Below are 26,832 nucleotides of genomic sequence, written 5' to 3'. Positions count from 1 at the left end.
AACATGGAGATTCATGTTTATGAAAAAGGTTAAGTTAGAGTCGAGTCTACGTAGATAAAAGAGGAATGACACGAAGATTAGTCTTGGGTATCAACCTTAAGGCATATAACCTTAGGGTGACATTTTGAAAATCTCCATGATCTTTTGAATCCCCAATGGTTTAGCAAATCTGCACGTGAGTGCTTAGGAAGAGGCCACGTGGGCTCGATGTTAGGTTATTATTATGAGATCACATAAATTAAATTTGACTAGATTTGATGAACCACTAAAATGATGTGCCCCTCAGAGTTTGTAACAAAGACGACTCACACGTGCAAATGAGGAAGCGATGCGTTTGTACGAGGGCACCGGGTTGAACCATTCGACGAACCAATTCATAGAACAACTCTAGACTGGCCAACAACCCAACTTTAATGACACGTAGCTGAATCGATTGAAATAGCACTTCGACGATGTAGTTGAATTGGCTTAAAGTGCACTTCGATAATGCATAGTTGAATCGACCTAAAGCGTAATTCAATGACATGAAGTCGAATAAGCCTAAAGCATATTTTGATGACACATAATTGAATCGACCTAAAGCATAATTCAATGACATGAAGTCGAATCAGCCTAAAGCATATTTTAATGACACGCAACCGAGTCTACCTAAAGCGTATTATAAAAAAGGCTTTCCATGTACATATTTTTCAGATACTTGAATATTGCTCTAATCTCATGTTGGAATCTTTCATGGCCTACATCGACTTAAGCATCATAGGAACATTTATCGAGAATATTGACACCCTTAGAGTTAGACAATGAATTCATATATCAAGATTAAATTGAGATAGATGCAAAACAAATCCTCGATTATTGCTAATAATCTTAGATCGAATAGCTAATATAATTACGTGTATAGGTTGTCTCAATTCAGATTGAGCTCAGAAAACTTTAATCCACAATTCCAGATGTTAATGAATGCAATCTTAGCTGTGTTCCATATGTCAACTCGAGGCATGGATCCGTTGAGAACATTTTAGAAGCTCATTTCAAAAGAAATCTACCAGTCAGAAAGATTATCCATACAAATAATTTGGATAAGTTGGTCATGATATAATACTTTATATATGAACTCATGGTATTTGGGAGGCCAACTGGCATACCTAAGACTGAAACCAGCTTGATTCTTGGTAGTGTCTTTTCGATTTGGAAGTGATGAGATTAAATTAAGTTAAATCACATTTGCTTATAAACTGTATTAGATGTGCCTACTAACATGATTAATTAATCATCCAAGCCAATTGCCTCTGATAAACCCTAACTTTTGCAACAACAGCAGCACTAAAGCAACCTTCTGCACATGACTCCTGTCACACAATATGATCTTTATTTGAGTTAAAAAGGCACAAAGAACCAGCAGCCTCAAACAACCATTATTGATCAATGCTCTCTAACACCCACAGGAAAAGAAACCATATATCCACTATAAATAAATGCTCCCTCGATCATGTATATATATGAGATCCATTGTATTTTTCCAGTCATCAGTTTCAGTTTCCTAGTCCATGCAAGTAATCAGGGTGTGGAGGCTTTCAGCCAACATGTTGATCTCTGACCTTGAGAGCACAACCACATAGGCACTAACTCAGGATTTGCTGACGGATCGTTGGGAGTTACCAAAAATGTTGACATAAGAAAAAGAGAAGGGCACCTCGGAAGAAAGGGCATCCCTATCAGCTGTTGTGTTAGCTTTGCCCTTATAGCCAGAAGCTTCTCAGGCTTCACGTCTTCAGTCAGCCTTGTGTAGGTTCTTGCAGCATCAAACTGCCTCCAGAGATGGCTTAGAATGAACAGCAACTTAGGAACTGTAAATTAGTACTGTCCCTGCTGCTGGAAACAAACACCAAAGAGATGGAAGAAAATTCAAGTTCACCGAAGTGAAGGAAAGGAGAATGATGGGTTGGGAAAAGGTATAAATTTGGTGCACTAGAATTAGGCTCCAAACCTCAGATATGTTAGCAGACAAAGAAGCCTCCATCTTATCCAGATTCTTGTACAGTCTCTCTGCCTTTGTTTTGAATGTAACTAGAGCCATGGAAGAACCCAGCTTGATGATCCTGATACATCAAACTTGTCAAAGGTCAGTGACAAGGGAAGAAATTGGTAACTGGCAGACACAAGCAGCAGATACACAATGTTGAAAAACTCACCAATTTGGATTGCACTCTCCTTTCTGGTATGGTTGTTGATGACTAGACAACACCTAAGAACAAAAAAGTTGTAATTCTTACAAGATGACATAGTTCCCAAAAGAGGGGTTATAATGCACCAGCCAATATATTCCCATAGTTCCCAAAAAGGGAATTTACGGTGATTACATAACTCCAGATTTAACAGTACATTAAAATAAGAAAGCATAAGAGGCAAAAAAGTCCAAAGCGGATAAACAATCATTTATATTTGTGTCAATTATGGCGAAAGTGGCCCAAGTTGGTGCGTGGTTCACCGGATTTGGCTGGAACTTGGAAACTGACTTTTGGAAAGCTTTAAATTTGAAAAAGATGAACTTATATGGAGAGAGTTCTGAAGTAATTTGTAGGATAGTGAAAACTGACCGTCTCTTATTTGATTTGATTTCTGGTAATGTCACGTCCATGACTTTCAGATAACCAAAACACATGCTGAAGTCAAGATCCATGGATCCTACCGAAAGCTTTCACGTTGTGTTTCCCCCTTTGTGAAAAAAATGGGCACTTAATATTCATGAAGACATGTTTATGTACATTATTTCTATTTCTTTACCCAAATATAAGATACAACTTCTCTACACATCTTTACTACTATAAGTTTATCGTCCTTGAAGTGGTTGCAGCAGTCACTGGATAAGACTTTCAAAAACATAAAAAGACTACTAGAATTCCTAAAGACGTAATGCATTTCTGAATTATAAACTATTAACAAACAAATCATAAGGATACACAAAAAGACATTCAAGTTGGACAGACTTAATGGGGCATGGGCCACTTCATGGCCTAATCTCCAGTGAATAATGTGAGATTTCTCATAGCTGCAATATTCAAGAAATCATTACACTATGCTTCATAGCAGACATGAGCATTGTTTCGCGTAAATGAAGATGATGGAAAACCTGTTAGATCAATTGTGACAATGTTTGGGATATCCAAGAATGTAAATAAAAAGGAAATACTCAGTTAATGTTATAAATAGACTTATGAGCACTCAGGAAGGACCTACACATATCAATTTAGCACAGAAGCTTTTTGAAAAATGTAACAAACAAAGCTGCGGCTCCTGTATCTCAATCAAATGACTAAGAACATGATGATTGCCTTGGCGACAAGTCCCACAGGTGACATCAACCCCCAGTGTACCAAATTGTAGGTGCTTCCATCGGACTGGTCTTGATGGTGTTTATACTTTTCACAAGAACATTTTAAAGTCTCATTCTAATAAATGCTGCCAATGAATCTTTTATATAATTCATCTCTGTTAGAGATTATGTAATCTTATCTTGAAAAAGGAAAAGAACTTGCGCATTCAGCCCTTCTTCATAAATCCTTTTAAACCCTTTTCAGGATCTCACCTACTTGAATACAAAGAGATATACATGCCGCGAGCACACAGTTTCTACTAGAAATTATCTACAGTGACTACAGTGCCTAATTAGATTTCAGTAAGCATCAGTTTCAAACAGAAAACTAGCATAAGCATCAACTTTTACCAAATTAGAATGATAAAGATTTGATTTAGGTAACCACAAAAAAGCTTAAGCTGATAGAAAAATACTCGATATATTTATAAGGAGAAGCAATTATATATGCATTGATTAAACATCAAGAATCAAAAGCTACCAAAAAGAGAAAACAAAAATCGAGATGAGGTCAGTGAAACCAAAGAAGAAGAAGTTGCGATGGAAGTGAATCCCCGATTTCTTACAGATAGCGTACGGCCTTGCAGCGGCCGCACCTCAAGAAGGCGGCAACCTCGCAAACGGCCTACAGCCTCGCCGACGTATCGCGCGGATGCGTGTGCCCAAAGAGCGGTCGGGCGCGGGCGCTTGGTCTCCGGCTTCGCCACACGTACGTTTCTTCTGCGAGCAGACGCGGAAGCCGCGGTCTCCAGCCGGGTAGCGCCACCAGGGCGAGGAGGAGCGAGCCAAGAAGGAGTTTCGCTGCTGGAAAAGTGAGCAGGAGCATTTGTCTGCCGTTACATGGCCGTCGGAGGAGGCTCGAGTACATCGCCTTTCCCGTTCTGTAGCCAAAGGCAAGCATCGATGACGATGATGCAACATGGTCAGCGGGGCGACGCACTCATTGCCTTTATGACATTTGATCCCGTACCGATCATATACAGAAAAGGAAACAATTTGATCTAATTGGGTGCATAAGGGTGTTTCGGTCATTTCACGATTCAGATACAGGTTTTTTCTTTTTTTCGGTGTATTGTATTAAATTGCAGCGATATATATCAGCCGATACCAAAAACGCTTCGAGGAATAAACCTCCTGTTATAGTTTCCCCTAAAAGCGATAGCAAGGAGTCTCTCTTCGCCATTGCCACCGGCACCCACCTCCACCCACGGCGACGGAGACGAAGTAGATCCCTTGTCCGTCGATGTTCAAGCTAGGGAGGGGTGCCGGAGCGGGGCGGGGGAACGGAAAGCGCCCCTTGCCTGCTCCGCCCCCGACAACCCTCCACCGCCCCGGCGCCGCCCCGGGCGGGCGCCTGCCGATCGGGGCCTCGGCCGCCGCGTCGCGGAGCCGCCCTGGCGGTACGTCGGTTGCCCCCTCCGCGCCCGCGCGCGAGGAGACCTTCAGCCTCGAATCCGGAGGCGGCCCGCCCGACTTCGCGGCGATTATTCGGCTCACGCCTGACCTGGTTGATGAAATCAGGCGCGTGGAGACGCAGGGAGGGATCGCCAGGATCAAGTTTGACTCGAACTTTAACACCTCGGGAAACGTAAGCCCTATTTAATCTCCTCCAGTATTGTATTTGGTTCTCTGCGAATGAGTGCCTCGATTGTCTTGGTTTCTTGTTCTTTGATGTTAGTTTGAATGGCATATTTTTGCTTGTATGTCTGAGATGATTTTATTTATATTAATGTATGCGTTAAATGCTCTTTATGTGATTTTCTATCCTTGTTCTTTGCATTGTTTGAACCGTGAAGGATTTTGATTGATGTGTAATAAGTTCAGCGACTCAATGGAATTCACGTGGTATGGATGTTGATAATACATATGATCTGAGAATTTTGTTGCTTTATTCTGGTCTTATTTCAATTAAGATTCAACAGAGTAATTTTGATGACACCTTCACAAGAATGAGTCGAAGGCAAAGGTGCTGTAGTTTTGGTTAAGTGTCCTGGATACAGCTTGGTCTTCCTATCACTCTCTGTTCCCCTCTATTTTAGCATTTCAAGCCCTCTCTAAAAATCTGTAGGTTCTTGAATTTAAGATCTTTGTGTTTGGTAAGCCTTTTAAAATGTAGAATGTCACTCATGACCCATGTGATGAATAAAAAGGGAAATATCTAATTGATACATTCAACTTATTTCCTAGAAGTAAAGGAAAGAAGTATAAAGTTCATGTTCGACGAATCAATATTTCAATCACTACGTCCATCATATCACTATGATTTGATAGGGTCATCATTCATCCCTTGCCTATTAGGATAGGGTATGGACTGAATTTATGTCCTGCTCAGCTCAACTGGGTCAAATCAGAATTTTCTATTGATTTGTTTCATGTTGGCATGCCTATTCTTTTCTTTGTCAAAAGTCAAGTGTTTCTTTTCTCAGTGGACTATTTCCATTTGCATGAGTAGAACACCTGCTCTGTATTGTTGTGAAATCCATGTTTATTGTCTAAGCTATTCCAATAGCATGTTGTCATGCTTATCCTTTGCACATTGCTACAACTGGATGAATTCTAGCTGTTCCATCTATTGATGACTCAAGAGTATAATCAATTACGAGTGACAAAAATCTCAAATTTTCCAGCATGGAACTATGTAACCTTGAATTATGACCAACTTAATAATTGAGAATTCTTTTTCTTCACTTGCATATGCATGAAGGCTTTACTGGATTGCCCTTTCTTTACCACTGTTTTGAAGATGGTGGTCCATAAGTGAGGCACCAAAACTTAGTTGTATATTTTAATATGTCTGCAATGTGTCATTCTTATTCCTAGTTTGTCTCAAAAACCTTGTTGCATGAGCTAAAGTTCAAAATTAGGCAAGTTCCAGCAATAGTTAATTTTTTGACTATTGGTATGAGTCAATAAGGTTTTAAGGAAACAAATTGTAAAACAACCAATGCATTGATGCTTCCAAAGGGAACTAAACAATGGGTGAAATGACATCTGCTGGACTTGATGCTCTGTGCTCCTTCAATATTTTTTTTCCATTGCATATTTAGGCAAATGGCCATTATTAAAAATGTGTTTCTTTGCATCAGGTCATAGATGTTGGAGGTAAAGAATTCAGTTTTACATGGTCAAGGGAACTTGGAGATCTTTGTGATATTTACGAGGAACACCGAAGTGGAGAGGGTGGACATGGATTGCTTGTTGAAAGTGGCTCTGCATGGCGCAAGTTGACTGTTCAAAGAATCCTAGATGAGTCCACAAAGAACCATGTAAAAATGCGGTCGGAGGAGGCTGAACGCTTATCTAAATCTCGGAAGTATGTTTCAGAGCTCCTTAATCAGCATTAAATAAGATTTCTGTTGCTATGCACTTTTCCTTAACAGGATATCGTATGTCTGTTATGCATACTTTAAAAGAAATATCTTCCCAAAAAAACGTTTTCTGCTGCTATTCACTTTCAATGAACTGCCACTTGGCAGTGATAAGCTATAGAAGCTGTCTTGATTTATGTCTAACACTTTTAAACCAATATGAACTTTGTTTTTGCCAAATTGGTGAATGACCTCTGTTTGGCCCTTCAATTTCTCTGCATTAAGCCATTTGATTATGTTACCGACCAAGGTTTTAACTTTTAAGTACCAATCTGATATGTGTCGTGACAATAGATCAGACCGGTACAATACCACTATACTGGGTGGTATACTGATCTGCACTGTTTCCTACCAGCAGAAACAAAAAAAAAAAGAATTTCGATCACTATGGACTGATATGGTCCGAAATTGGTACTTCATGTGACCAGTAAATATTGGTTAGTACGTATCAGTTTGACCAGTATTTGAAACTTTGCTGCACCATTTTATTTATGAATATCATTGTCCTAACTTCCAATTTATATGGACGTAATCCATGTTTGATCATTCCAGTTTTTAGTAAGTTGATTGAGGACTCTTCTATTGAGCTCAATCTCCAAAAATATTATCTTGATTCGGACTGTGTGCTTCCAACTGTCAATATTCACTTCAAGAAGGTACCTGTTTTCATCAATCTATACTCTAATTTTACTTGTGTGTGGACTAGATCTCCAACATCTAAGAGTTTTTCATCATGCCCATGCCACTGGATTTTAATTCATCATTGGCTTCTTCTTGATTTCTGGTCCTTTGTTAAGTTCTTTCTAACAAGCAAACTCACTCCTTAAAGTTGAAGGATTTTAGTGACCTTAGTGCTTATAATACAAGATGTGACATATGGGGACCTGTTTATGTCCTGTGATACTGCAATTGCTTGTATTAAATATCAAATAATATGAAAAGAAGCTTTTAGTGATTTCAGTGCTTATAATATGGGATGTGACACTAGGAGGTGTGTTTATTCTACAATTGCATGTATTGAATATCAAATAATATGATAAGAAGGTTTTAGTGATCTTAGTTCTTTTAACGCAAGATGTGACATCAGGGGGAGTGTTTATGTCCTGTGATACTACAATTGCCTGTATGAGATATTAAATAATTTGACAAGAAACTAGTTCCCTAGGGTAGTTATGTTGATAGATTATTACAAGTAGATTTTTATAGTTCACCTAGCTAAAGATGCTCCTGCTGAACTTTCTTACTGCAATTGCTAGGAATTGACTTTATGGAAAATCACACTTATTGAATGTTGGCTAAATTTCTATTAATTTGTGGCTTTATTGTTTAAACAAGCACTTTTCTTTTTGTCCTATGCCATTGTCTATGTGAAGAAGAACAAACATTTTGATTTTATCGTATTTCCTTCTGTATGTTGTATATGCTTGTATGTATTTAGCTGTCCATTCTATTTAATGGAATGACTTGTTCTCATTTTGGTTGACTGTTCTGTTTACAGGGCCATAGTATTAGACCCTGCAAATCCATCTGTGAAAAATCAGGCCAAAACATTTGCTGCTGCTGCTGTTGAGGGTCAGCACTTACTCTTCTGATGTTGGCATTAGTTGCTCTTTATCTTTTGAATTTCTGTAATTTGTGATATGCTTTTGTGTTATTTTCCTGCTTTCTGTTCCATTTTTGTTGGAAGTAATTCTTCAAGCAAAGTTGACTGAATTAAATAATTGGATAACAGCTGGAAATCTCCTTTCTTTTTCTTGATTTTTGTTTGAGTTGAGTTTCCAATCTGCATTTGGACAGAAATGGACATATGAATTTCGACATTCTTTTAGAGGTCGAAGTGAACATGTTGTAACTTGTAGATGGGTTCCTAAACAGATTTAAATAGAAATTGCCAACCAAGGGTTTAAATAGTCGCCTGAGTGCCTCAAGCATTGATCAGGTGACGTGCTTCAGTGATGTGCCGCCAGGTTGCTTGCCCGAACCCAGGCGTTGGGCGCCTCGAGCGAGCGTCGCATTGAAAAAGAAAGCAACCGAACCAGACTGTTAAGCTTGGTTCGGTTGAACAGTTGCTTAGGTGGTTCGATTAAACCAACTAAGCTATATGATGTTACTAAATCTACGCATGTAAACCCCGCCCCCTCGCATGACCCCAAGCCATAAACTCTACTTCGTGCGAAGCCATTGCCTTTGCCGTCGTTGCTTCCTTTGTTGCTGCCTCTGCCATTGACACACAAGATTGACGCTTCCTCTGCCATCGACAAACGGGTCCGAAGGTCTAGCTTTTGTGTGCAATTCCCTCCGTCGTCGTTGCTTCCATGTGCATCTCCTTCCATCGTCGAGGGAGAGGACTACACCTTCCTTTGCTACCTACGGATACATCTGAAACTTCCTCCGCCCACAATGTCACCGTCCACAACTTCTGTCATTGTCGCTGTCATCGTTCGAAGCTTTCTTCGTGCATGCTGCTGTCATTCGTAGCTTCCTCTGTCATTATCCGAAACTTCCTGTGTCGCTATTGTTGTCATCTGCAACTTCCTCTGTCGCTGCCGTCGTCGTCCGTCATCGACGCCCTCTCCTTCTCTACTTTCCACTATCAGTGACTTTTTTCTCCCCTCTAACTACTTTAATAGTAAATTAAAATGCTATTAACAGTAGACTACTGTTATCATATAATAGTTTCTATTTAGATTTTAACACTGTTAATCTCTATTTATTAATTATAATTCTATATTTTTATGTTTTAATATTTTAAAGTACCTCGCTTCGCTTGGGCAGCGCCTAGGCGAGCACCTAGCACCTCGAGCATTTTCGAACCTTGGCGTCTTTTGGTGTCTAGCACATTTTAAATCACTGTTATGAACTTTAAGTTCATCATGATCATGAAAAATTTGGAGTTCCTTTATATTGGGCTAGAAATTCAATTAGTTGGATGAATCTGAATTTATTTGAATTCAATTACTGATCCTTAGTCTGAATATTTTATGGATCACATCACTGCTGTAAGTGCATATGATTTGACCTCTCTTTCATTGTTTGTGTGTGCCTTTTTTATGTTGTTTTTTTTTCATTATGACCACTTGCATATATTTTTAGCTAAAGCTCTCTTTGATTTAGTGCTTTCGACGGTCAATTGTTGTTAAATTTTATCAAGAATGATACACTTCTTCAAGGATTTAAATCATGGTTCAGTACTGCTTTTGGGTTTTTATTAAACTAGTACGATGCCAGTATACCAGATGGTATACTGACCTGTACCAGCCGGTCACTCTTTATACTAAAAAGATGACACCAACCAGTAACAACCATATGGTAAACTTTGGTGTCCAACAAAGTATGAATTTGACAATAGTCATTATAAGAATAATGTCTTAGAGAAAGTGCTTGTGGCTCAATATCAATGCTTAATTTAAAAACCTCTTTGTCAGCCATTTCATAAATTGTGTTTAGAGCTTTGTATATATTCTGGAATTGCATCGAGCATCATTTTCTAAAAACGTGTGTACTTTCTAGCCAATTTATAGTTTAATTAACAATCTAAATCTGCACAAAGACATTTTTTACTTCGTACTAGACCATTCTCACCAAATGTGCTCATTGCTTTCTTGTAGTTATTTGTCCCTAGAAAAGAAAATTTTCTTATTTATTTACTCATAAAATTATTTTTTGGTAGTTATTTGTAATTTGTACATAGCTAGAAAATTATGTGTAAGTTACAATTTGTAATATATTTTTTCCTTCCATATATGTGTGTGTGTGTATTGGATACCAACAACATAGCTAGTTGGATGTTGGTTACAATTTATAGTTGATGTCGTTTATTTTTTAGCTTAAGTTTCTTTTCTTAATTTATTGAATATAACTTGTTGTTAATGGAAAAGAAAAACTTATTAGGGAGAAGAACAAATTTCACTTGTGTACTTGATTAATTTATTTATTCAGTCAAAGCATTTCTGGTGTTATATATATGTGTGTGTATGGGATACCAACAATATAGCTAGTTGGATGTCAGCTACAATTTCTAGTTGATGTCGCTTATTTTTTAGCTTAATTTTCCTTTCTTAATTGATTTAATATAACTTGTTGTCAATGAAAAAAAAAGAAATTATTAGGGAGAAGAACAAATATTCACTAGTCTACTTGATTAATTTATTCATTCAGTTAAAGCATTTCTGGTGTTTAATGTATATTGACTTGTGTCCAAGAGTAATGTACAATGTTCCAACGATGTGATGGCCTGTGGCCAGCACTGTCTGACATGTTTTCGTTTCAACTATATGGTAGGCACATTAGTGACCCTGTCTGGTATTCTGTAGTATTACAAGCTGAAGTTAGGATGCAGTGACTCAGAAACTTGATCTTATTTGGAACAGTTGTCTCACACATCAGGTTGATTTCCACAGGGTAAAAATTTCTACTTCAATAATCAGAACAATTAATCCTCTAGTTAACTTCTAAGATTTCCTGAGCGGTCAATAGTTCTGTACCCAGGAAGCAAGCTCTACAGCCTGATTGCAATATTCTACTACAAAATATTTATTTATTATTATTTATTGGATATCAGTATTCTTGGAGTTCAGATATGCATTTAAATTCTATATTGCCTCAAGTCTTCTTGATGCATCATATGTGGCTTCTTTTCCACTAGGTAGTATGCGAAGAATGAATTGGAAACAGAAGAAGGAGTTTTTTAAAAAGCGGAAGACCGACTCAAATCAAGGTGGACTTTGTCACTTGCTCATAAAATTTCACATTTTTGTACTCATATTGTCATTGTACCTTGGTTATGATGTGTTGTCTTTTCTAGTTATTTCTTGTTGAGAGATGGGATTGCTGAATCATCTATTCCTTTTGTCTTTGCTTGTTTCAGTTTCCAATATTGGTCCTTCCAGATCTGTTGTGAAGTCTGTAACAGCATCAAACAACAATAAAGGCAGACTTTCAGTGTCACCACTTCCTTCACCTCCTGAGCAACATGTACCTGGGACTTCTGGTTCAACTTTTGGAATTAGCACTTCATTGAAAGGCCAGAAACAACATGATGACAATATTCCCTCCTCAAATATAAACAAAGAGGAATCTGGGAACTTTAAGGAAGTCCCTAGCAGGGTTTCAAGTGGTGTTAAGCATGATGCAAGTGGGCATGCAGTTCAAGTTGGTGATCAATTACATGATTTGCGTCACCTTCTGATCACTGTACTGTCCGAAAATCCCAAAGGAATGAGCTTGAAGGTAAATGTCTTTTCTGAATAATGTGATATAATCACCTTTGAATTCACAAGCACCAAAAAAATATTGACAAGCACTTTCTTGGTAAGGTAATAATGTAGGATTGCTGATTTATTTTGAAGGCAAATGAACGTGGGATTTTTTTTATTTAGTTTTAGACTTGTAATTTAGTGCTCATTTTCACAATGGGCAAAACTAATTACAAAAAGCTAACTATGGTATTAGTCGCACCGTTTCCTGACTTCTGAGAACTCTCCTTTCTCCTCCATTAGTGAATTGTTCCTTCTTTTATCATTTTTTGATGTGAAATTACGGAAAATAGTTTAGCTGACCTGGTTTTTATGTATTTATGATTTGGTGGAATACAAATCTTACTTCTCACCATTACCACCAACAACAAGCTATGAGGTCCTAACTATTTGTCTTCTGTTGCATTGACTTTGTCATGCAATTCAGCTCTGTAAAGGGCAACATCACTAGTAAAACAAAGAGCTTTTAGATATCTTGTTATTTTTTCTAATGAACCATATGATGATTCAATTCTAGTGATGGATTGGGATGAAATCTTGGAGCATTAGTTTTCAAGCATAGATTGTGGAATTTATCTCTGCTGAGACCATCTGATTGCTTTCATTGGCTATCATACTCACTAGAAGCAAGTAGACAGTATCCATCTCTTTTTTTGTCTTCATGAACTCACTGATATTTATCTATTTACATTTCTTCAACCATTCCCATGTTTATGAGGAGTCGTATGTGCTGTTACACCAAGATGAGCATGGAGCATAAATCTCTGTCAAGAAGCTCCGTGGAAAGACCCAGTAGGATATTATGCTCACCTTGTACAATACTCTATGTTCATGAACTGTACATGTAATGAAAATTACTAATGTTGCAAAGGGTATTCTATTTTTTTTATTTCATATTTAGATAAGTTGTGAATCTTCCTCTTGGTTTTATTTCTAAATTGTAATGAAATATTTAATTTATTCTAGGCTTTGGAGAAAGCAGTGGGAGAGAGAGTTCCAAACTCTGTTAAGAAGATCGAGAGTGTCATAAAACATGTAAGTTAAGATAAACTATCTTTTAGCAATTTGGGAAATTTACACTAGAGAACTAGGATAGAGTTCAGCATGTGATAGAGGTTGACATGTTTCCACATTATCTGGTTAACAGATTGCCATTTGCCAAGCCCCAGGCAGGTACTTCTTGAAACCTGGAGTGGAGTTGGAAAGCTCCATTGCACGAGCACCTGAAAGCGGGAGGTATATCTCACCACATGTTTCTAATTATTCCATTTTGTATTTCTCTAATTTCTTTGTAACCAGCAAAGTTAGATCTAGGAAGCAAATAGAAGGGAAACTTTGATTTTACTTAGTTTTGGTTAGAAATAGAGAGAAGAAAAATTATATGACGTATAGAAGCATCAGTATCTTATAGCTTGTTCAGCAGCCTCCTGCTGTCTCCCCTGAAAACACAAGTCAGAGAAAAAAGAACAAAATTAAGGAAAATCCCATGTGACACCTCAGAATTCCCTTCTTATTTGCCTTTTTTTTTCTTTGGATGCGGTACACAAGCTTTTGGCTGAAGTTGGACAAGATTTCCATTGTAATATTGCCAAGCCATAGTGAAATGATGTGAATAGCTTAAGATATAGTTCTGTCATGCTTTTTCTTCTTCATTTCTAAATTATTTACTTCTTAAAACTAACTTGTGAACTACATACAACAAAAAGAAAAGTGCTAATTTAAATGTCATAGGTTTGTCCTCCTTCTCATGAATGACTATGTATAACAAAAAATGATTTTTTTTGTAAAGTTGTCTATGCATTTTTAGTTGTATGTAGTTCTCTCTGTGATTTTCTTCACGTAGATGCTCTTCTTTGCAATATCTATGATCCAATGTAGAAATTCTTCAAATGGACAATCGTTAGTTAACTGGTGGTTATTTCAGGTGTAATTTTTATGCAAGCATCTAACTTTAGCCATCCATATTTAAATCTCGTGCTAATATCTACTTGTGCCACCATCATGTGTTATACCCATCAAGCGGCACCTACCTATGCAAGGTGCTAGGACAGTAGATTGGAGCATGCCATGCACATAGGACATTATACAAGATCCAGAATGTAAATGTATGCAGTACTTTGTGTTTCTTGCTTTATTTATTTATTTTTTGTTAGTCACTAATATCAGATTGCTATATCACGAGGCATTATGCTCTTATTTGTCTTTGTTTGGATGGATCTCTGCATTTTGTGTTGAAATTCTTATATTGATTGTTTTCGCCCAAAGAATGTGTTGTACTGGGGAAACAGTGTTGTACATATGATGTACATGATAAACAATGATAAAGTACTTGTTTTCACAAATGCTCAAAATAAAATTGTCTTTAATTTGCAGCTCTCCCGAGAGCTCACATGACCATACTGAAGCAGTGGTAGCCGATGTGGAGAAAGCCTTGGAAGAGAAAATTGAGCACGAAACTAATTCAAACTTAAATCCAGAAGAAGAACTAGATATTACTGGAAATATTGACACGGTAGGAAGTTCTCAAGATCCTTTTTCTAGTGATATGAAGGCCAATAACGATAGTCAAGTCCAAGCTTGCAGCTCTAGTGAAAGTGGAAGTGATTCTGAAAGTGATAGCGAAAGCAGTGGCAGTGGAAGTGACAGTGGTAGTCAAAGTAGGGCAAGCAGCAGTGACAGCGAGAGTGATGGTTCCTCTAGCAGCAAAGAGGGATCTGATGTTGATGTGGATATAATGACTAGCGACAATGAAAAAGAGGTGGTTGTTCACAAAGCTATGACAACTGAAACTCTATTATCTTCCTCACCCAAAGCGTGGACCATATTTGGTGATGAACATGTAAAAAATGATGTTAGGATGGATCAAGAAGCTCAAGTTCCATCACCACCTATTGATTTGAATGATTCTGATAAGATTGACCAGATGACCGAAGTGGTAGAACCTAGCAAATGCTTTCCGCCTAATGGAAGTAATGAAGCGTTTGAAAATCTTGAAGCAAATGCAAATTTCCTTTTTTCTGAGAAGGGAGCATCTACTTCACCTTATCGAGGTAAGCAACTGGAGAGGCAGCAGATGCCGTTGGGTAATTATTCTTTCAATGATGTCAATGAGCAAGTCCTAAAGTCAAGTAACAATGAGAGACAAACTACTCCAAAAGATGGGTCTAATCATGAACCATCAGATAGTAGTAAAAAAGTTACCAAACAGAAGCCTAAAAGGGCTTTCACTTCAGAATACTCTGAAGGGAGACTAGAAGGTGCTAAGAGAGCAAAGGTTGCAAGCTCTGCCCAATTTATGTCTTCGAGAAAGAGTGAAGATGCTACCTTTTCAGGTGGTATGCCGCATGTCTCTCCTGAACGGCCCAGGCATGATGGGTACAAAGACCGTACAATTGAGACACAGAATTTTTTGCTCGGTGGTAAGAGTACAGATAGTGATTCACAGGAATGCAGCCCAGCCATGTACGGAAGAACTTTGGCACAAGGAAATTCAAGCAGAATGCCTCCAAGCCCTGATTTTGCATCAGGTTTAGATAATAGGAATAAAGGTTCAGATTCAATGGAGAAACCCAGCAGATACATTGAAAAAACTGGAAAAAAGTATGCAGAAATTACTCGTGATAATTTGGATAGAGACTTACATTTACGTGACAACTTTAATTTAAAGGAGAAGATGCAGAAGGATATCAGAAATAATAACAGTGATGTGAAGGAGAGATACTTTGCGAAAAATGTTGGGGAAATTAGTGGAGCTAAAGTTTCAGCCTTTCGTGATTCTTGTCAGACAAAATCTAGTGAGCACTTTGGCACGTCGAAGATTAATGGACAGCAAACTGGCAAGGAGAAATCTGATGGTGAAAGGTCTCAAATTGTTGGTGGTAAGGGAAGTATGCTCAGAAGAGAGCTTTCAGATCTGGAATTGGGCGAGTTTCGTGAAACTCCAAAAGGTGGAGAGGAATCTGCGGTAGTTAAGATACAACTGGACAGAAAAGGATCTTTCAAGACATTGGAGAATAAGGTTCCTACTAATGATGGCTCAGATTTTGAAAAAAGCAAGGGAAGAGCTTCTGTTAATTCAGATCTAGAAATAAGCAAGGGAAGAACTTGCATTAGTGCTTCTCGTAATCTGAAGAAGCAATCACCAACAGGTTCTAGGGTTGCAGGGCAGGGGAACCATGGACTTCAGAGGAGAGACCCAGCAGAAAGCTTTTCAGATTCAGCACAGCCTGCACAGCCTCAGCTAAGAACAATGGTTTGCCAGAATGAGCAGTTGCCAGCAGTGGATCATGCCGATTCTGAAGCTGCTTGTTGGGACAAATCTGCAGAAACAGCTAGTAGAAATGAGAAGCGGTCAGGCCAGAAAATGGGTCTGGAAAACCATTCAGGTGCTTACAAGAAAATCCATGCTAACATGCTACAGCATGATAACAAGAATAGTGGTCAAACTGGTCAGAACAATGGAGAGTTAGCTCAGAAGTCAAATGCATCAGACCAAAGTAAGAATAATGTTTTGATGGCGAATGATGGTAATGACAGGAGTAGGAGGGACTCTTCTTCTGACGAGGATAATTTCTTTTATTTAAAATATGACAAAGATGAACCAGAACTTAGGGGTCCAATCAAGGACCTCTCAGAGTAAGTTCTTGCTCTAGTAGCTTGCATTTAGGCTTAAGTTATGGCATCAGCAGTTATACATATAATGACTATCACAATCATGTCGGCATTAGCATCTTGGTCTCTGTATCACATGAATAACCATTATTTATGTTCATTTTGTGGCATCTCTTTTGATCTTGTTGCACATGACTTCCTATTTGTGGCCTGGCAGTTTGATATTTAAATTTTGAGCTGACTTGACATGCCATCTTGGTTTTATCATCTTGGTCAGCTTGGTCTTGTTGACTTCATGAGGATTATGTTAATTTCAGATATGGTTATTTCATTCTTTGTAGACTCGAACAGAGAAGAGGCGACATACTATATAACTGATGAATGGATGCAGTGATACTTGTCCTTTGAAAATGTCCAAGTTATGTTTGATCAGTGTCCATGCATCGGATTCATAACAAGGTCTTATGTTATGATTTGATGCATTTTGCTTATCAGAATTTTGCAAATATGAGGTAAATAGGGTAGTCCATTTTTAGTATTAGCACCTTGTTCTGGTCAAAGAGAGAATATTGGCATTCTAACCTTCTCCGCAGTCCACAATCTTCCTTGTAACATTAAGTCAAATTGAAAAGCAAATTAGTATTAAGGTTTGTTTAAAGAACAAGATTTGCACATATCTTGAATCATATTTGAACTGTGATTCTTTACATTTTATTTAAGCTTATTTTGCTTTGACTCTATAAAATTGATTGTAACAGGTATAAGCAATATGTCCAGGAGTACCGTGAGAAGTATGAAGTATACTGCTACCTGAATAAAAACTTGGAGAAAATTAGGTACTTAAGTTTATTTTATTACTCTTTAATAAAATTTTCTTTTAGTAACTTAGTACAAAAAGCTGCTTCAATGACCCCGAAATTGTTCAATTGTTGAGTCTGTGCAAATAATATATATGGATTTTTGCATGTTAAATCTTTTGAATACAGGAATGTTTTCCTTCAACTGGGTGATGATCTTGAAATTGCCAAAGGGCGAGACGTGAAGGAATACTATAATGTTGTGGAGAAGTTGAGAGAAATGTATCACCATTATCAAGAGGTAGATTTGTTATAATTAAATTGACAAATATTTGGTTGATCAAATAATTTAGAATAACTTTACAAGCTCCTGTTAGAAAGGAAATTATGCTTACCGATAAAAAGTTGCACAGAAGTGTGCTTATTCAGTTTGGTATGCTGATATAAGCTGCAGTAAACGTTTAATCTTTCTGAGTATAATATTTCTATGTTTGTTTGCATGTGATGTTGTTCTAAAATATTTACATATTATACTTCATGGAGACTTTACCGTGTTTGTGATACTGTCCCAAAAATCGTATTAAATTATTTGCTCTAAGTTGCATGATAGACCCCACTTTCTGTTGGGCAATCCGATACCCTTTTAATGTCTTTCTTATTGATTTATATGTATTACAGCTGCCTGAAGTGACTTCATGAATTCAGAAAATGCATATTAACGTTGATCACATTAATGTTTATCATGTTTAAGGCCTTTCTTTCAGACAAAACTGAACTTCACAATCTCCAGCTTGTTATCCAGTGTTCTATGCCAACATAGAAGGATTCAATTAATTTTGTTGAGGTGGTGAGGGTAGGGATGCATATACGCTGGCCCATATGCTTTTTCCGCTGTTTGAGTTTTTTTGCTAATAATGTGGAAAATTCTTTAAATCTTTCATTGAGAGTGGGAATGTAATTGATGGCCTTGTAGTGTGTGATCTACCATATAATGAGTTTCGTTAATAAAAAAAAATTATTGTGTAAGTCCTATCAAATTAACCTTGGCTTCAAGAAAAGAAATGTTGTTCTTTTGATGATGTCATTTATCTCTCTCTGAGATGGTATCAGAACTAAATGAGTACTGGCCTTGATGTTTCAGAGGAATAGGCAGATGAAGAAGGTCTTCATATTGCTGCATGAAGAACTGAAGGTACAATTTCACCTTTAACTGAATCATGCCTTCATCTGAATCTTTTTTGCTTTCTTGTTGTTGCTACTTACCTTAATAAAAACAAAGCAATTATCTGCAAGTGATTCCTTGAATTTTGGGAAGCATGCTAAAGCAATTCATCTTTTTGCAGACTCTCAAGCAAAGAATAAAGGCCTTTGCTGATGGCTGCACAAATGAGTAGATTTCAGGTGGTGTATCTCTGCAATCTAATGAGCTATTGGATATTAGCGGTTTCTCATGGAACTGTAAATTGGCTGGTGATATTTTATCAATATAAAGGTGAAGTTTGTGGCCGAACTGTTCAGTCGTTCAAGAGATTTGATCAGAATTCAGAAACATATAAAGTAGAGACATGATCAGAAGTCGGATGCTTATAAAAGTTAATAGTAAATCCTCCATGGACCCTCCACCTCTCTGCTACAATCGCCATCTCCTCAAAGTGAGTAGCTTCCAAGTGATGAAAGCTACAGAAAATTTGGTCAGTGAATTCAACTCAAACCACGGTCGTGCCGTTTTCTCAAGGTTGACACCGGATAGCGATTTTGAGATCTATATTTTTACTTGAATGAGTCCATTTGATGAATGCAATCTGTGGAGGACTAATCTGTAGATGTCCCGAAAGTAGTAGCCCCCAAGGCTGTGATTGGATAGATAGGTCTTTACAAACCCTTGTATATATACTATCAAGAAAATTGCCTGGTGTCAGCTGGGGTTTTGCAGATGTGCTTTGTTCTTTTTTTGTAACTCGACAGTATCATCACTTTTTTGCCCTCCATAGTAAAATTAGTTTTGGTTTCTAAAGTCTGTAAATTATATTAATGTTCTCTATTATTAAAAAGAACTTTGGTGCTCAGTATCATCTATGGGGTCGCCCGAGATGTTCAATGTTTTGTCAAGTTGGGAAACTTTCCTCAGTTTATTAGGAATTAATACATCTGCCTGGCTGTTTATGCATGCATGCATGTATGTATGTACAGCGGTCCTATGAAAGATATTATTGTGTTTTACATGAGTTGGAAACAGCGAAAACAACCAATACAATTCTACCATGTTGATTGTGTTCCGGTTGAGCCCGTTCCGGCCAATGTCTAGTCCTGTAGCACAGGGTTCGGCGAGTTAAATGGATTATTAGGGATCTAAATCTGTCAAATGTCGTCTAACGCGGATGTCTCCATGTTGAATTATATCAGATGGTTCACAAATAGATGAGTAATTATTCCAAGAAAAACCACCTGCATAGTAATTACTGTTGGCAAAAAGGGACAACCAAACAATAATTAGATTGAGGAATATTGGAGATGTTGCGAGGTGGAATAATCCCTTTTCGAATAAATATAAATTGGTTATTTATGTTATTTCATGAACCCAATGTGACTGTGTTAGACCGAGTCGTTTTACAGTCCCGCGACCAGACTCGAGTTCGATCGACGGGGGAGTTGTAGTCGGCGAGATAAATAAGATGATGGTGAGAGGCTGATGAAAGCAAAGCAGGAAACGCCAAGGTGGGCGTGGGACGGAGAGAGAGAGAGAGAGAGAGAGAGAGGCCCCAAGAAACGAAGGAAAGCTCCGGAAGCCCCTCTTCCTCGGTGCTTCCGATACCGACCTAGGGATTATTGCATAACCGAGCCTCTCGAAGATCGAGAAGAGGCGAGATTGGACAGGGTTGGTGGTTTCCGAAATCCTCCCTTCGCTTTCCGCCTGAGATGGAGACGTGGAGTTTCCCCGACGGCAACATCGCCAATCTAGTTGAGCGCAGGCAAATCTTTGACTCGCACCAGGTACTCGCATCTCTCCTTCCCCCGAACTGTGCTTTACGCCTGTATTAAAACTCGATCGTCGATGGTTCTTGATGATTTTTGGCTGAGAGATTCTGTTTGAACCCCAGATTCTGATATATGGATGGCGAGTTCGGTTCTTGGTGTTAAGGTTTTTTAGTTGTTCCATACGCCCGTCTTTAAACTCGATCTCGAATGGTTCGTCGCCCTCTTTTTTCCAATACATTAATATGGTTCTGTTTGCTGGCAGCTTCGTGTTTTTGGCCGAGGAATGGTGTTCGCCTTCCAGTTTTGTGATTCCTCGATGACAAGTTCGGTTGATGAAGTTGTGTATGAATTGTGCACTACGACTGTGTTTAAACTCGATCTTGAATGGAACATCGCCCTCCTCCTGGTCTTTTTTCAATGGGAGTGGTGGTTCTATTAGCCGATGGCTTTGTTATTATGGCCAGTTTTGTGATTCCTCGATGGCAAGATTGGTTCTCGGAGTCGAGGTCTGAATCGTGCTTTACGGCCGTACATAATAAACTAAATCTTGAATGGTTGTTTGTCCTCCTTTTGGTCTCTTTTCAATACTACAGATGGTTATGCAGCTCGTGGCTTCTTGATTTTCTGTCAATGATTTCGTTTCCATCCCAGTTTTGCGATTCTTAGGGTTGGGTCTTGAAGTCGGGTTTTAAATCATACTTCACTCCCGTATTTCAACTTGAAATCATTTTGGTCACTTTTTGATGTTCCTAGCGTCCTTGTGTTGTGCGTGTGTCTTTAAACTCGATCTTGAATGGTTCGTCTCCCTACTTTTGGTCTCTTTTTAATGTGCGAGGTGGTTCTTTTGGCTGGCAGCTTCATGATTTTGGCTAATGATTGTTTTTTAAACTCCACTTTTGTGATTCTTCGATGGCAAGTGCAGCTTTAAAGCCGGGGTTTCAACAAGTAGCCTATTCTTGGATTGTCATCATTAATTCTATAGTTAGACAATTAGATTTGTGAAGTAGATAGGTGTTATAAGATTTGGTATTTCAAACATTTTTAGCAATTCTTGAAGAACTTTGTCCAAGAAGTTGTGCTACTTTGGGGTACTGGTGGTGTTCAACATGGAAATTTTTTTTATCACGAAGGCTGATTGGTATTTCCAGATGTTGATATCAACCTGTACAATTAAATTGGTGTTAACCTATAGGGGATGTAAACCTTCTGCAACTTTATGGTCAAATCATATCCTGGATCAGCTTTATATTTATTTGTGCAGTTAGCCTTTGAGGCAACTACCCTCTCAAGTTACTCAGACATAAGCACATTTTCTTGTCATGCAGGTGTGGACTCTGTTATGTTGATTAGATATGGGGCTTCTTTAGCGTATCATTACAGTTGAAACAGATCTTGGCCGTGTATCTTTTAGTTAGCTAGACGTTTTCTATCTAGACATTTCATAGGAGAATGGACAAAGTTATACCATAGTAGTTTTGTATCCTTCGAGATGCTGGTCATGTTCCGAGATTTTAATGGAGTAGTTGACTACCAGTCATAACAAGAAAAGCAAATTTCATCTTTAGGAGAAGAAAACTCTGGCAGTACAACTTCTCATGTTAAAGATTTTAATATAACCTTTGCCCATAATGCGGAACCTTGTGGAAATTATTAATATCTTTTTCAGTACTTTACTTTAAATTCATCATTATTATTTTTTACTCTTTTGCCACTGTTTGATTCAAGCATCTTGCATTGTTGCTAAATATCATCAAAAAAATTTTGTTCTTGGTAGGATGTGAACCAGAGGCTGCAAGCACATTCTTCTTTAATGCAGAGGCTTGCTTTGGACAAAGAAATGGAGGTCTGTTTCATTACATAATTCTAGCATCTTTCTGGTGGTACTTTAACAAGCATGGTCCTCTATTTTATGAAGAGAAAACTGATGTGCTGGAAGAAGTAGACAGTTTGTATGATCAGTAATGTCTACCTTGTGCGGCTTTCATAAGTTTATTCATTTATTCAAGTCTGTTATCTTTTATTGGCAGCACTTGTAAGGCTATTGGCTTAATGCATTGTTTCTTTGTCTTGTTTTTGATCTAAGACTATATGCTTTTTTTCCTCTCTTGTTTCTCCTCTCTTTAACTTCACCCTCTTTAACCATGGGGGAAAAACAGATACCTTACTTGAGGTAGGCTAAATATCTATTCTAAAAATTTGGGCCAAGGTTTTGAGGGCTCATGACTCTTATTGTCTTGAGATCTGTTTGGTTTTTTATATTGATTGTGTGTCAGTAGACTCAATGCACTAAATTTGGGTGCTTGGTTGTAGTTTTTATTATACAGATTCATGCAAAACCTACACAAGTAAGGTTCTGGATCATGATACATCTCTTCCCAAGCCATTAAAGCAGCTGTAATGACCATATGGTCAGACATTAGTAGCTTTAATCTTTGGTTCAAGCTGTAATTTCCTCTTTAACCCTGATGTACCATATGGTCCTTGAGAAAAATTCTGGTGCTGATTTAGGTACTTTTTTCCAATGCATAATCTCAGGATCCTCAATAATACTGTGCCATGCTTTGCAGACAAAGAAAAACCAAGGAAAAGGAAGACAGAAGAAATGTAGCAGACTATGTCCTTCTTTGGTACCTTTATGTTAAAGATAATAGTAAAAAAAAAAAAAGACCTTTTTACGGATAAAAGAAGTTGCTTTTGTGCATATGAATCTTAGTATGTCTCGAGTTGTGATTCCTGTATCTTCTCAGCCTTTTGGGTTTCTAAGATATTTGATGCATACAATTGAAGTTTAAGAGATAAATTTAATCTTTGGTTGTCCATATGGTTGGACATGTTTTAATGATCATTCATTCGTCTTTTGTCATCTTTGAGCAAGCTTCGTGCTTGTCTATATGAAGCTTCATGTTTGTCTAATATCTCAGTCATGGTTTTTTCAACAGGGCCATCAGGGTTGTGTTAATGCCATTGCATGGAACTCAAAGGGCTCACTTTTAATATCTGGATCTGATGATACTAGAGTATGGTTATCTAAACTTACTGTCACTTGGATGTTTATCTTGAACCATCATATCCATATGAAGTTGCACATACTTACTCATTTATGCAAATAGCGATCAACTTACATGGACTACATATATAACATTTTTGTTAATAATTTGGCAGTTGTCATATTAAAATAGTTAAATCAGATTTTGGACAATTTGCTCTTCATAGCAATTCTAGTTTATCTAACTTAGAAAACCTTGAACTTGTTGATAATTATGTTAATTATTCCATTAAAAAATGGTTACTAATAGTGTTCAGACATGATGCTATTTTTCTTTTTTTCTTTAAATTTTAGGACTCCATTATTTACTTTGCATTTTATTACTCCGAACCAGGGCCACTGAGTTTAATCCTGTTGGGCTGGTGTGCAAGTGGGCCACAAGTGTTTGAAGGAATGATTCTTGTGCTGTATCAAATCAGATAAAGGGTCAGTTGGTACATGGATTAAATCGCACATGTTGCGTCTTGCATGGGGTTTAGAATCAAACCAACTTTAGATAATATTTTTCTTAAATTTAAATGACGACTGGATTGGCACCAAACTATCAATATGAGCATTTACCATTTCTGAAGTTTGTTGCTACCTTGGTAGGAGGTTTTATTAGTGACAGTATTTGATATGTGAAATTTATATATGTCTATATGGCACTCAACTAAGTATTACTATCCAAATTAGAAATCTTGTATTTGTTCCTGAGGTCAGTCAATTTCAGTTGGTAGTTGCTTAGATGCTTCAGTTTGGATTATTATCTGTAGCAGAAGGCTATTAATTTTGTCTCTGTTGAAACCCTAATACTATATGTAGCACCTATACATTTTTTGGTAGTTCTTTCTTTTTGAGTGATTCTTTACATACTTCATGGTATTTCTCCCTTTTGATGCCTTAATAAACCAGACTGTGCAGTAAATATTAGACGTTCATAAATCATGGAGGTGGCGGTATGCTAGCCCGTTGAGGACTAATATTTAGTTTGATGGTGATTTTTTTGACTATCTTGGAGTTGGAGTAAACCTACTTACTGCAAATTTTCTTGATGCCAGGTTTTATTTTAGTTGGAGTAAACCTACTTACTGCAAATTTTTCTTGATGCCAGGTTTTATTTTAATTAGCTTACTCCCAGGAATTTGTGAACCTGCAGAGTTAGCCATGTGACAGATTCACAAGAACCAACTAGTGTTTGTTTTATGAGGATTAAGATTTCATTCGTGTAGGTTGCTCAAAGTACAAGGTAACCTTGTATAGGAAAGTTAAAGTACGTAACATATTGGTGCATATCATGCATGCCGCACTTTTTCATATTATGACATGTTTTGACATGTCTTATCAAGGTTTTAAATTTCGAATTGTATCGCCCATACTGGGCGGTACGTATCGATCCGTCAGCTGATTGGTACGTGGACTGCCCGCTACTGAGCGATCAGTTGGCAGACAGAACGAGGAGCATGACAATGAAGAAGACGAGACTGCGGCGCTCGTTGGATGGAGAAGGCATGACGGAGAAGAGAGTTGGACATGGCGGGACACGAAGAAGCGCTCCGTGGGGAGGAACGCTGTAGGGGGCGGGTCCTCACTTCGTCGAGCGAAACGCGGTAGGGGGCGGAGGGATCGTGGTCATTGTGGTCGGGGAGGTCGCGGTCTACGACGAAGGAAGGGATCCTGGCCCAGGTAGGACTGTTGCTTCCTCTTATCGCTCTCGTCGTCATCTTGGTCTTCTTCCTCACAGTCGCTGAGAGCAGCAGCGGCGGGGGAGCTGGGGATGAGCTTGGCCCAGGTTGGATCCTCGCTAGATCTAATTGTCGCGGGAGCATTAGTTCGAGTTGGGGATAGAGGCAACGCGTCACATCCTCGCCCGCTTCGCCATCACCCCCTTTTCGTTTCTCGAGATGGAAAGAGGATATTTTTATAAACAATTTTTATAGTAATTATTACTCAAAAACATATGTATATAAAAATACATATGTTTATGAGTAAACATACGTATATAAACATATTTTTATATACATATATATATAAAAATACATATACTGAGCGGTATGCCAAGGCGTACTGCTCGGTACGCCATACTGTACCATACCGAGCAAAGCTCGGTATGCCGGTATGGTACGAAATTAAAAGCTGTCTTATATGGGAAGTAGAAGACCGTTCTGCATTATGTCATTACTTATTTTGGCAGCACCATACATGACATTTTAATCCATCTCCAGCATCATTGATATAGTTTCATACAGTGAATCTAGAATGGTTTTGACGATACATAAATATTTGATTTGCATTACGAGTAGGCTACTAGTAAATGGAAGTGAATGAACACTATTTCTTGGTCCCTTAGACTACTTTCATGATTTATCTAGATAGGAAAAAGTCCATCTGATTTTATAATTATCACTTTGCATTCATTGCTGCAGATTAATATATGGAGTTACAGTGACAGGGGGCTCTTGAATAGTATTGAAACTGGTCACTCTGCAAACATATTTTGCACAAAGTTTGTTCCGGAAACATCCGATGAACTAATTGTATCAGGAGCAGGAGACGCAGAGGTACTACTTGGATTAGAATTTGTTTTTAATATCGTTTTTGTTTTAATGACGATGCATGTTATTTTAGGCTGATATCAAAGACCAATACTAATTATCTTCTTCCAGGTTCGACTTTTTAGTTTGTCTCATTTAAGCAGGAAAAGATCTGAAGAAGTTGCTATAGAACCAGTAGCAGCTTACAAGTGCCACTCCAGGAGGGTGAAGAAGCTAGCTGTAAGATTTGATCTCAAAAAACTATAGAATTTCTATAAAAATATTCATAAATTAGTAGTCTGGATTTCAAATTAATAATTAGTTCTGTGTACGGTAGTGTTCATGAACACACGTTTTAGGACAGATTCTTGAAGAGATTAAGTATGATTTCTTATCATCTTTTTCCTTCCTTTTACAATTTATAACAATATTTTTAGGACGTCATGAGTTGAGTTATCATGATGGTTCACTTTTTTTTTTTTTCACATTTGTTCTTTTTCTCTGAATTTTTGGGAGAGTTTTTGTCATCACAGTAATCTGGATTTATGATAATGGGAGTTATGTTGTATTCTTACCTTACAATATTTAGGTTGAAGCTGGAAATCCTAATGTCATATGGAGTGCTAGTGAGGATGGAACCTTGAGACAACATGACTTACGTGAAGTTTCTTCTTGCCCTTCTGCTGAATCGTCAAATCAGGAATGCCGTAGTGTTCTGGTAAGTAGTTAATTAAGTATATTATTGCTTGTGGTTATTGTTTATTTAAGTTAGTCTATTTTGTCATGGAAAATCTATGATCACTCATTTTAGCTCCTCCCCCCTGCTCTCAAGCAAAATAAACAAAGGATATGAGAAATATCATGTATGATAGTTTGGTACATGCATGGTTCGG

General features: G+C 37.9%; 1 protein-coding gene and 1 long non-coding RNA gene across 4 annotated transcripts in view; one reads left to right on the top strand and one right to left on the bottom strand.

The window, feature by feature from the left end:
• Positions 1–1,350: 1,350 nt before the first annotated feature.
• LOC135616105 (uncharacterized) lies at positions 1,351–4,334 on the bottom strand. Of its 3 annotated transcripts, XR_010488276.1 has the most exons (4): positions 3,940–4,334; positions 2,193–2,245; positions 1,988–2,099; positions 1,351–1,872 (listed from the first exon to the last, which is right to left on the bottom strand). It is a non-coding gene; the product is annotated as an uncharacterized LOC135616105 (long non-coding RNA). The 3 variants fall into 3 exon arrangements; XR_010488274.1 differs by having other exon boundaries at positions 2,193–4,334; XR_010488275.1 differs by having other exon boundaries at positions 1,351–1,869; positions 2,193–4,334.
• Positions 4,335–4,507: 173 nt separating this feature from the next.
• LOC103991435 (uncharacterized) overlaps positions 4,508–26,832 on the top strand; it is a 35,967-nt gene continuing 13,642 nt past the window's right edge. The window contains 19 exon segments of the mRNA XM_018828787.2: positions 4,508–4,961; positions 6,460–6,686; positions 8,240–8,313; positions 11,387–11,458; positions 11,609–11,970; positions 12,963–13,031; positions 13,144–13,232; positions 14,370–16,631; positions 17,366–17,443; positions 17,594–17,705; positions 18,546–18,596; positions 18,748–18,794; positions 20,001–20,082; positions 20,225–20,395; positions 22,155–22,223; positions 23,320–23,397; positions 25,832–25,966; positions 26,072–26,179; positions 26,529–26,657. Coding sequence (XP_018684332.2) covers positions 4,617–4,961; positions 6,460–6,686; positions 8,240–8,313; positions 11,387–11,458; positions 11,609–11,970; positions 12,963–13,031; positions 13,144–13,232; positions 14,370–16,631; positions 17,366–17,443; positions 17,594–17,705; positions 18,546–18,596; positions 18,748–18,794; positions 20,001–20,082; positions 20,225–20,395; positions 22,155–22,223; positions 23,320–23,397; positions 25,832–25,966; positions 26,072–26,179; positions 26,529–26,657 — 4,560 coding nt within the window. The 5' untranslated portion in view covers positions 4,508–4,616.

The sequence above is a fragment of the Musa acuminata genome, chromosome BXJ2-7 (assembly GCF_036884655.1).
Source record: "Musa acuminata AAA Group cultivar baxijiao chromosome BXJ2-7, Cavendish_Baxijiao_AAA, whole genome shotgun sequence".
Classification (NCBI taxonomy): Eukaryota; Viridiplantae; Streptophyta; class Magnoliopsida; order Zingiberales; family Musaceae; genus Musa; species Musa acuminata.
Note: the sequence above shows the minus strand (reverse complement) of the source record. Positions and strands in the feature narration are given on the sequence as shown.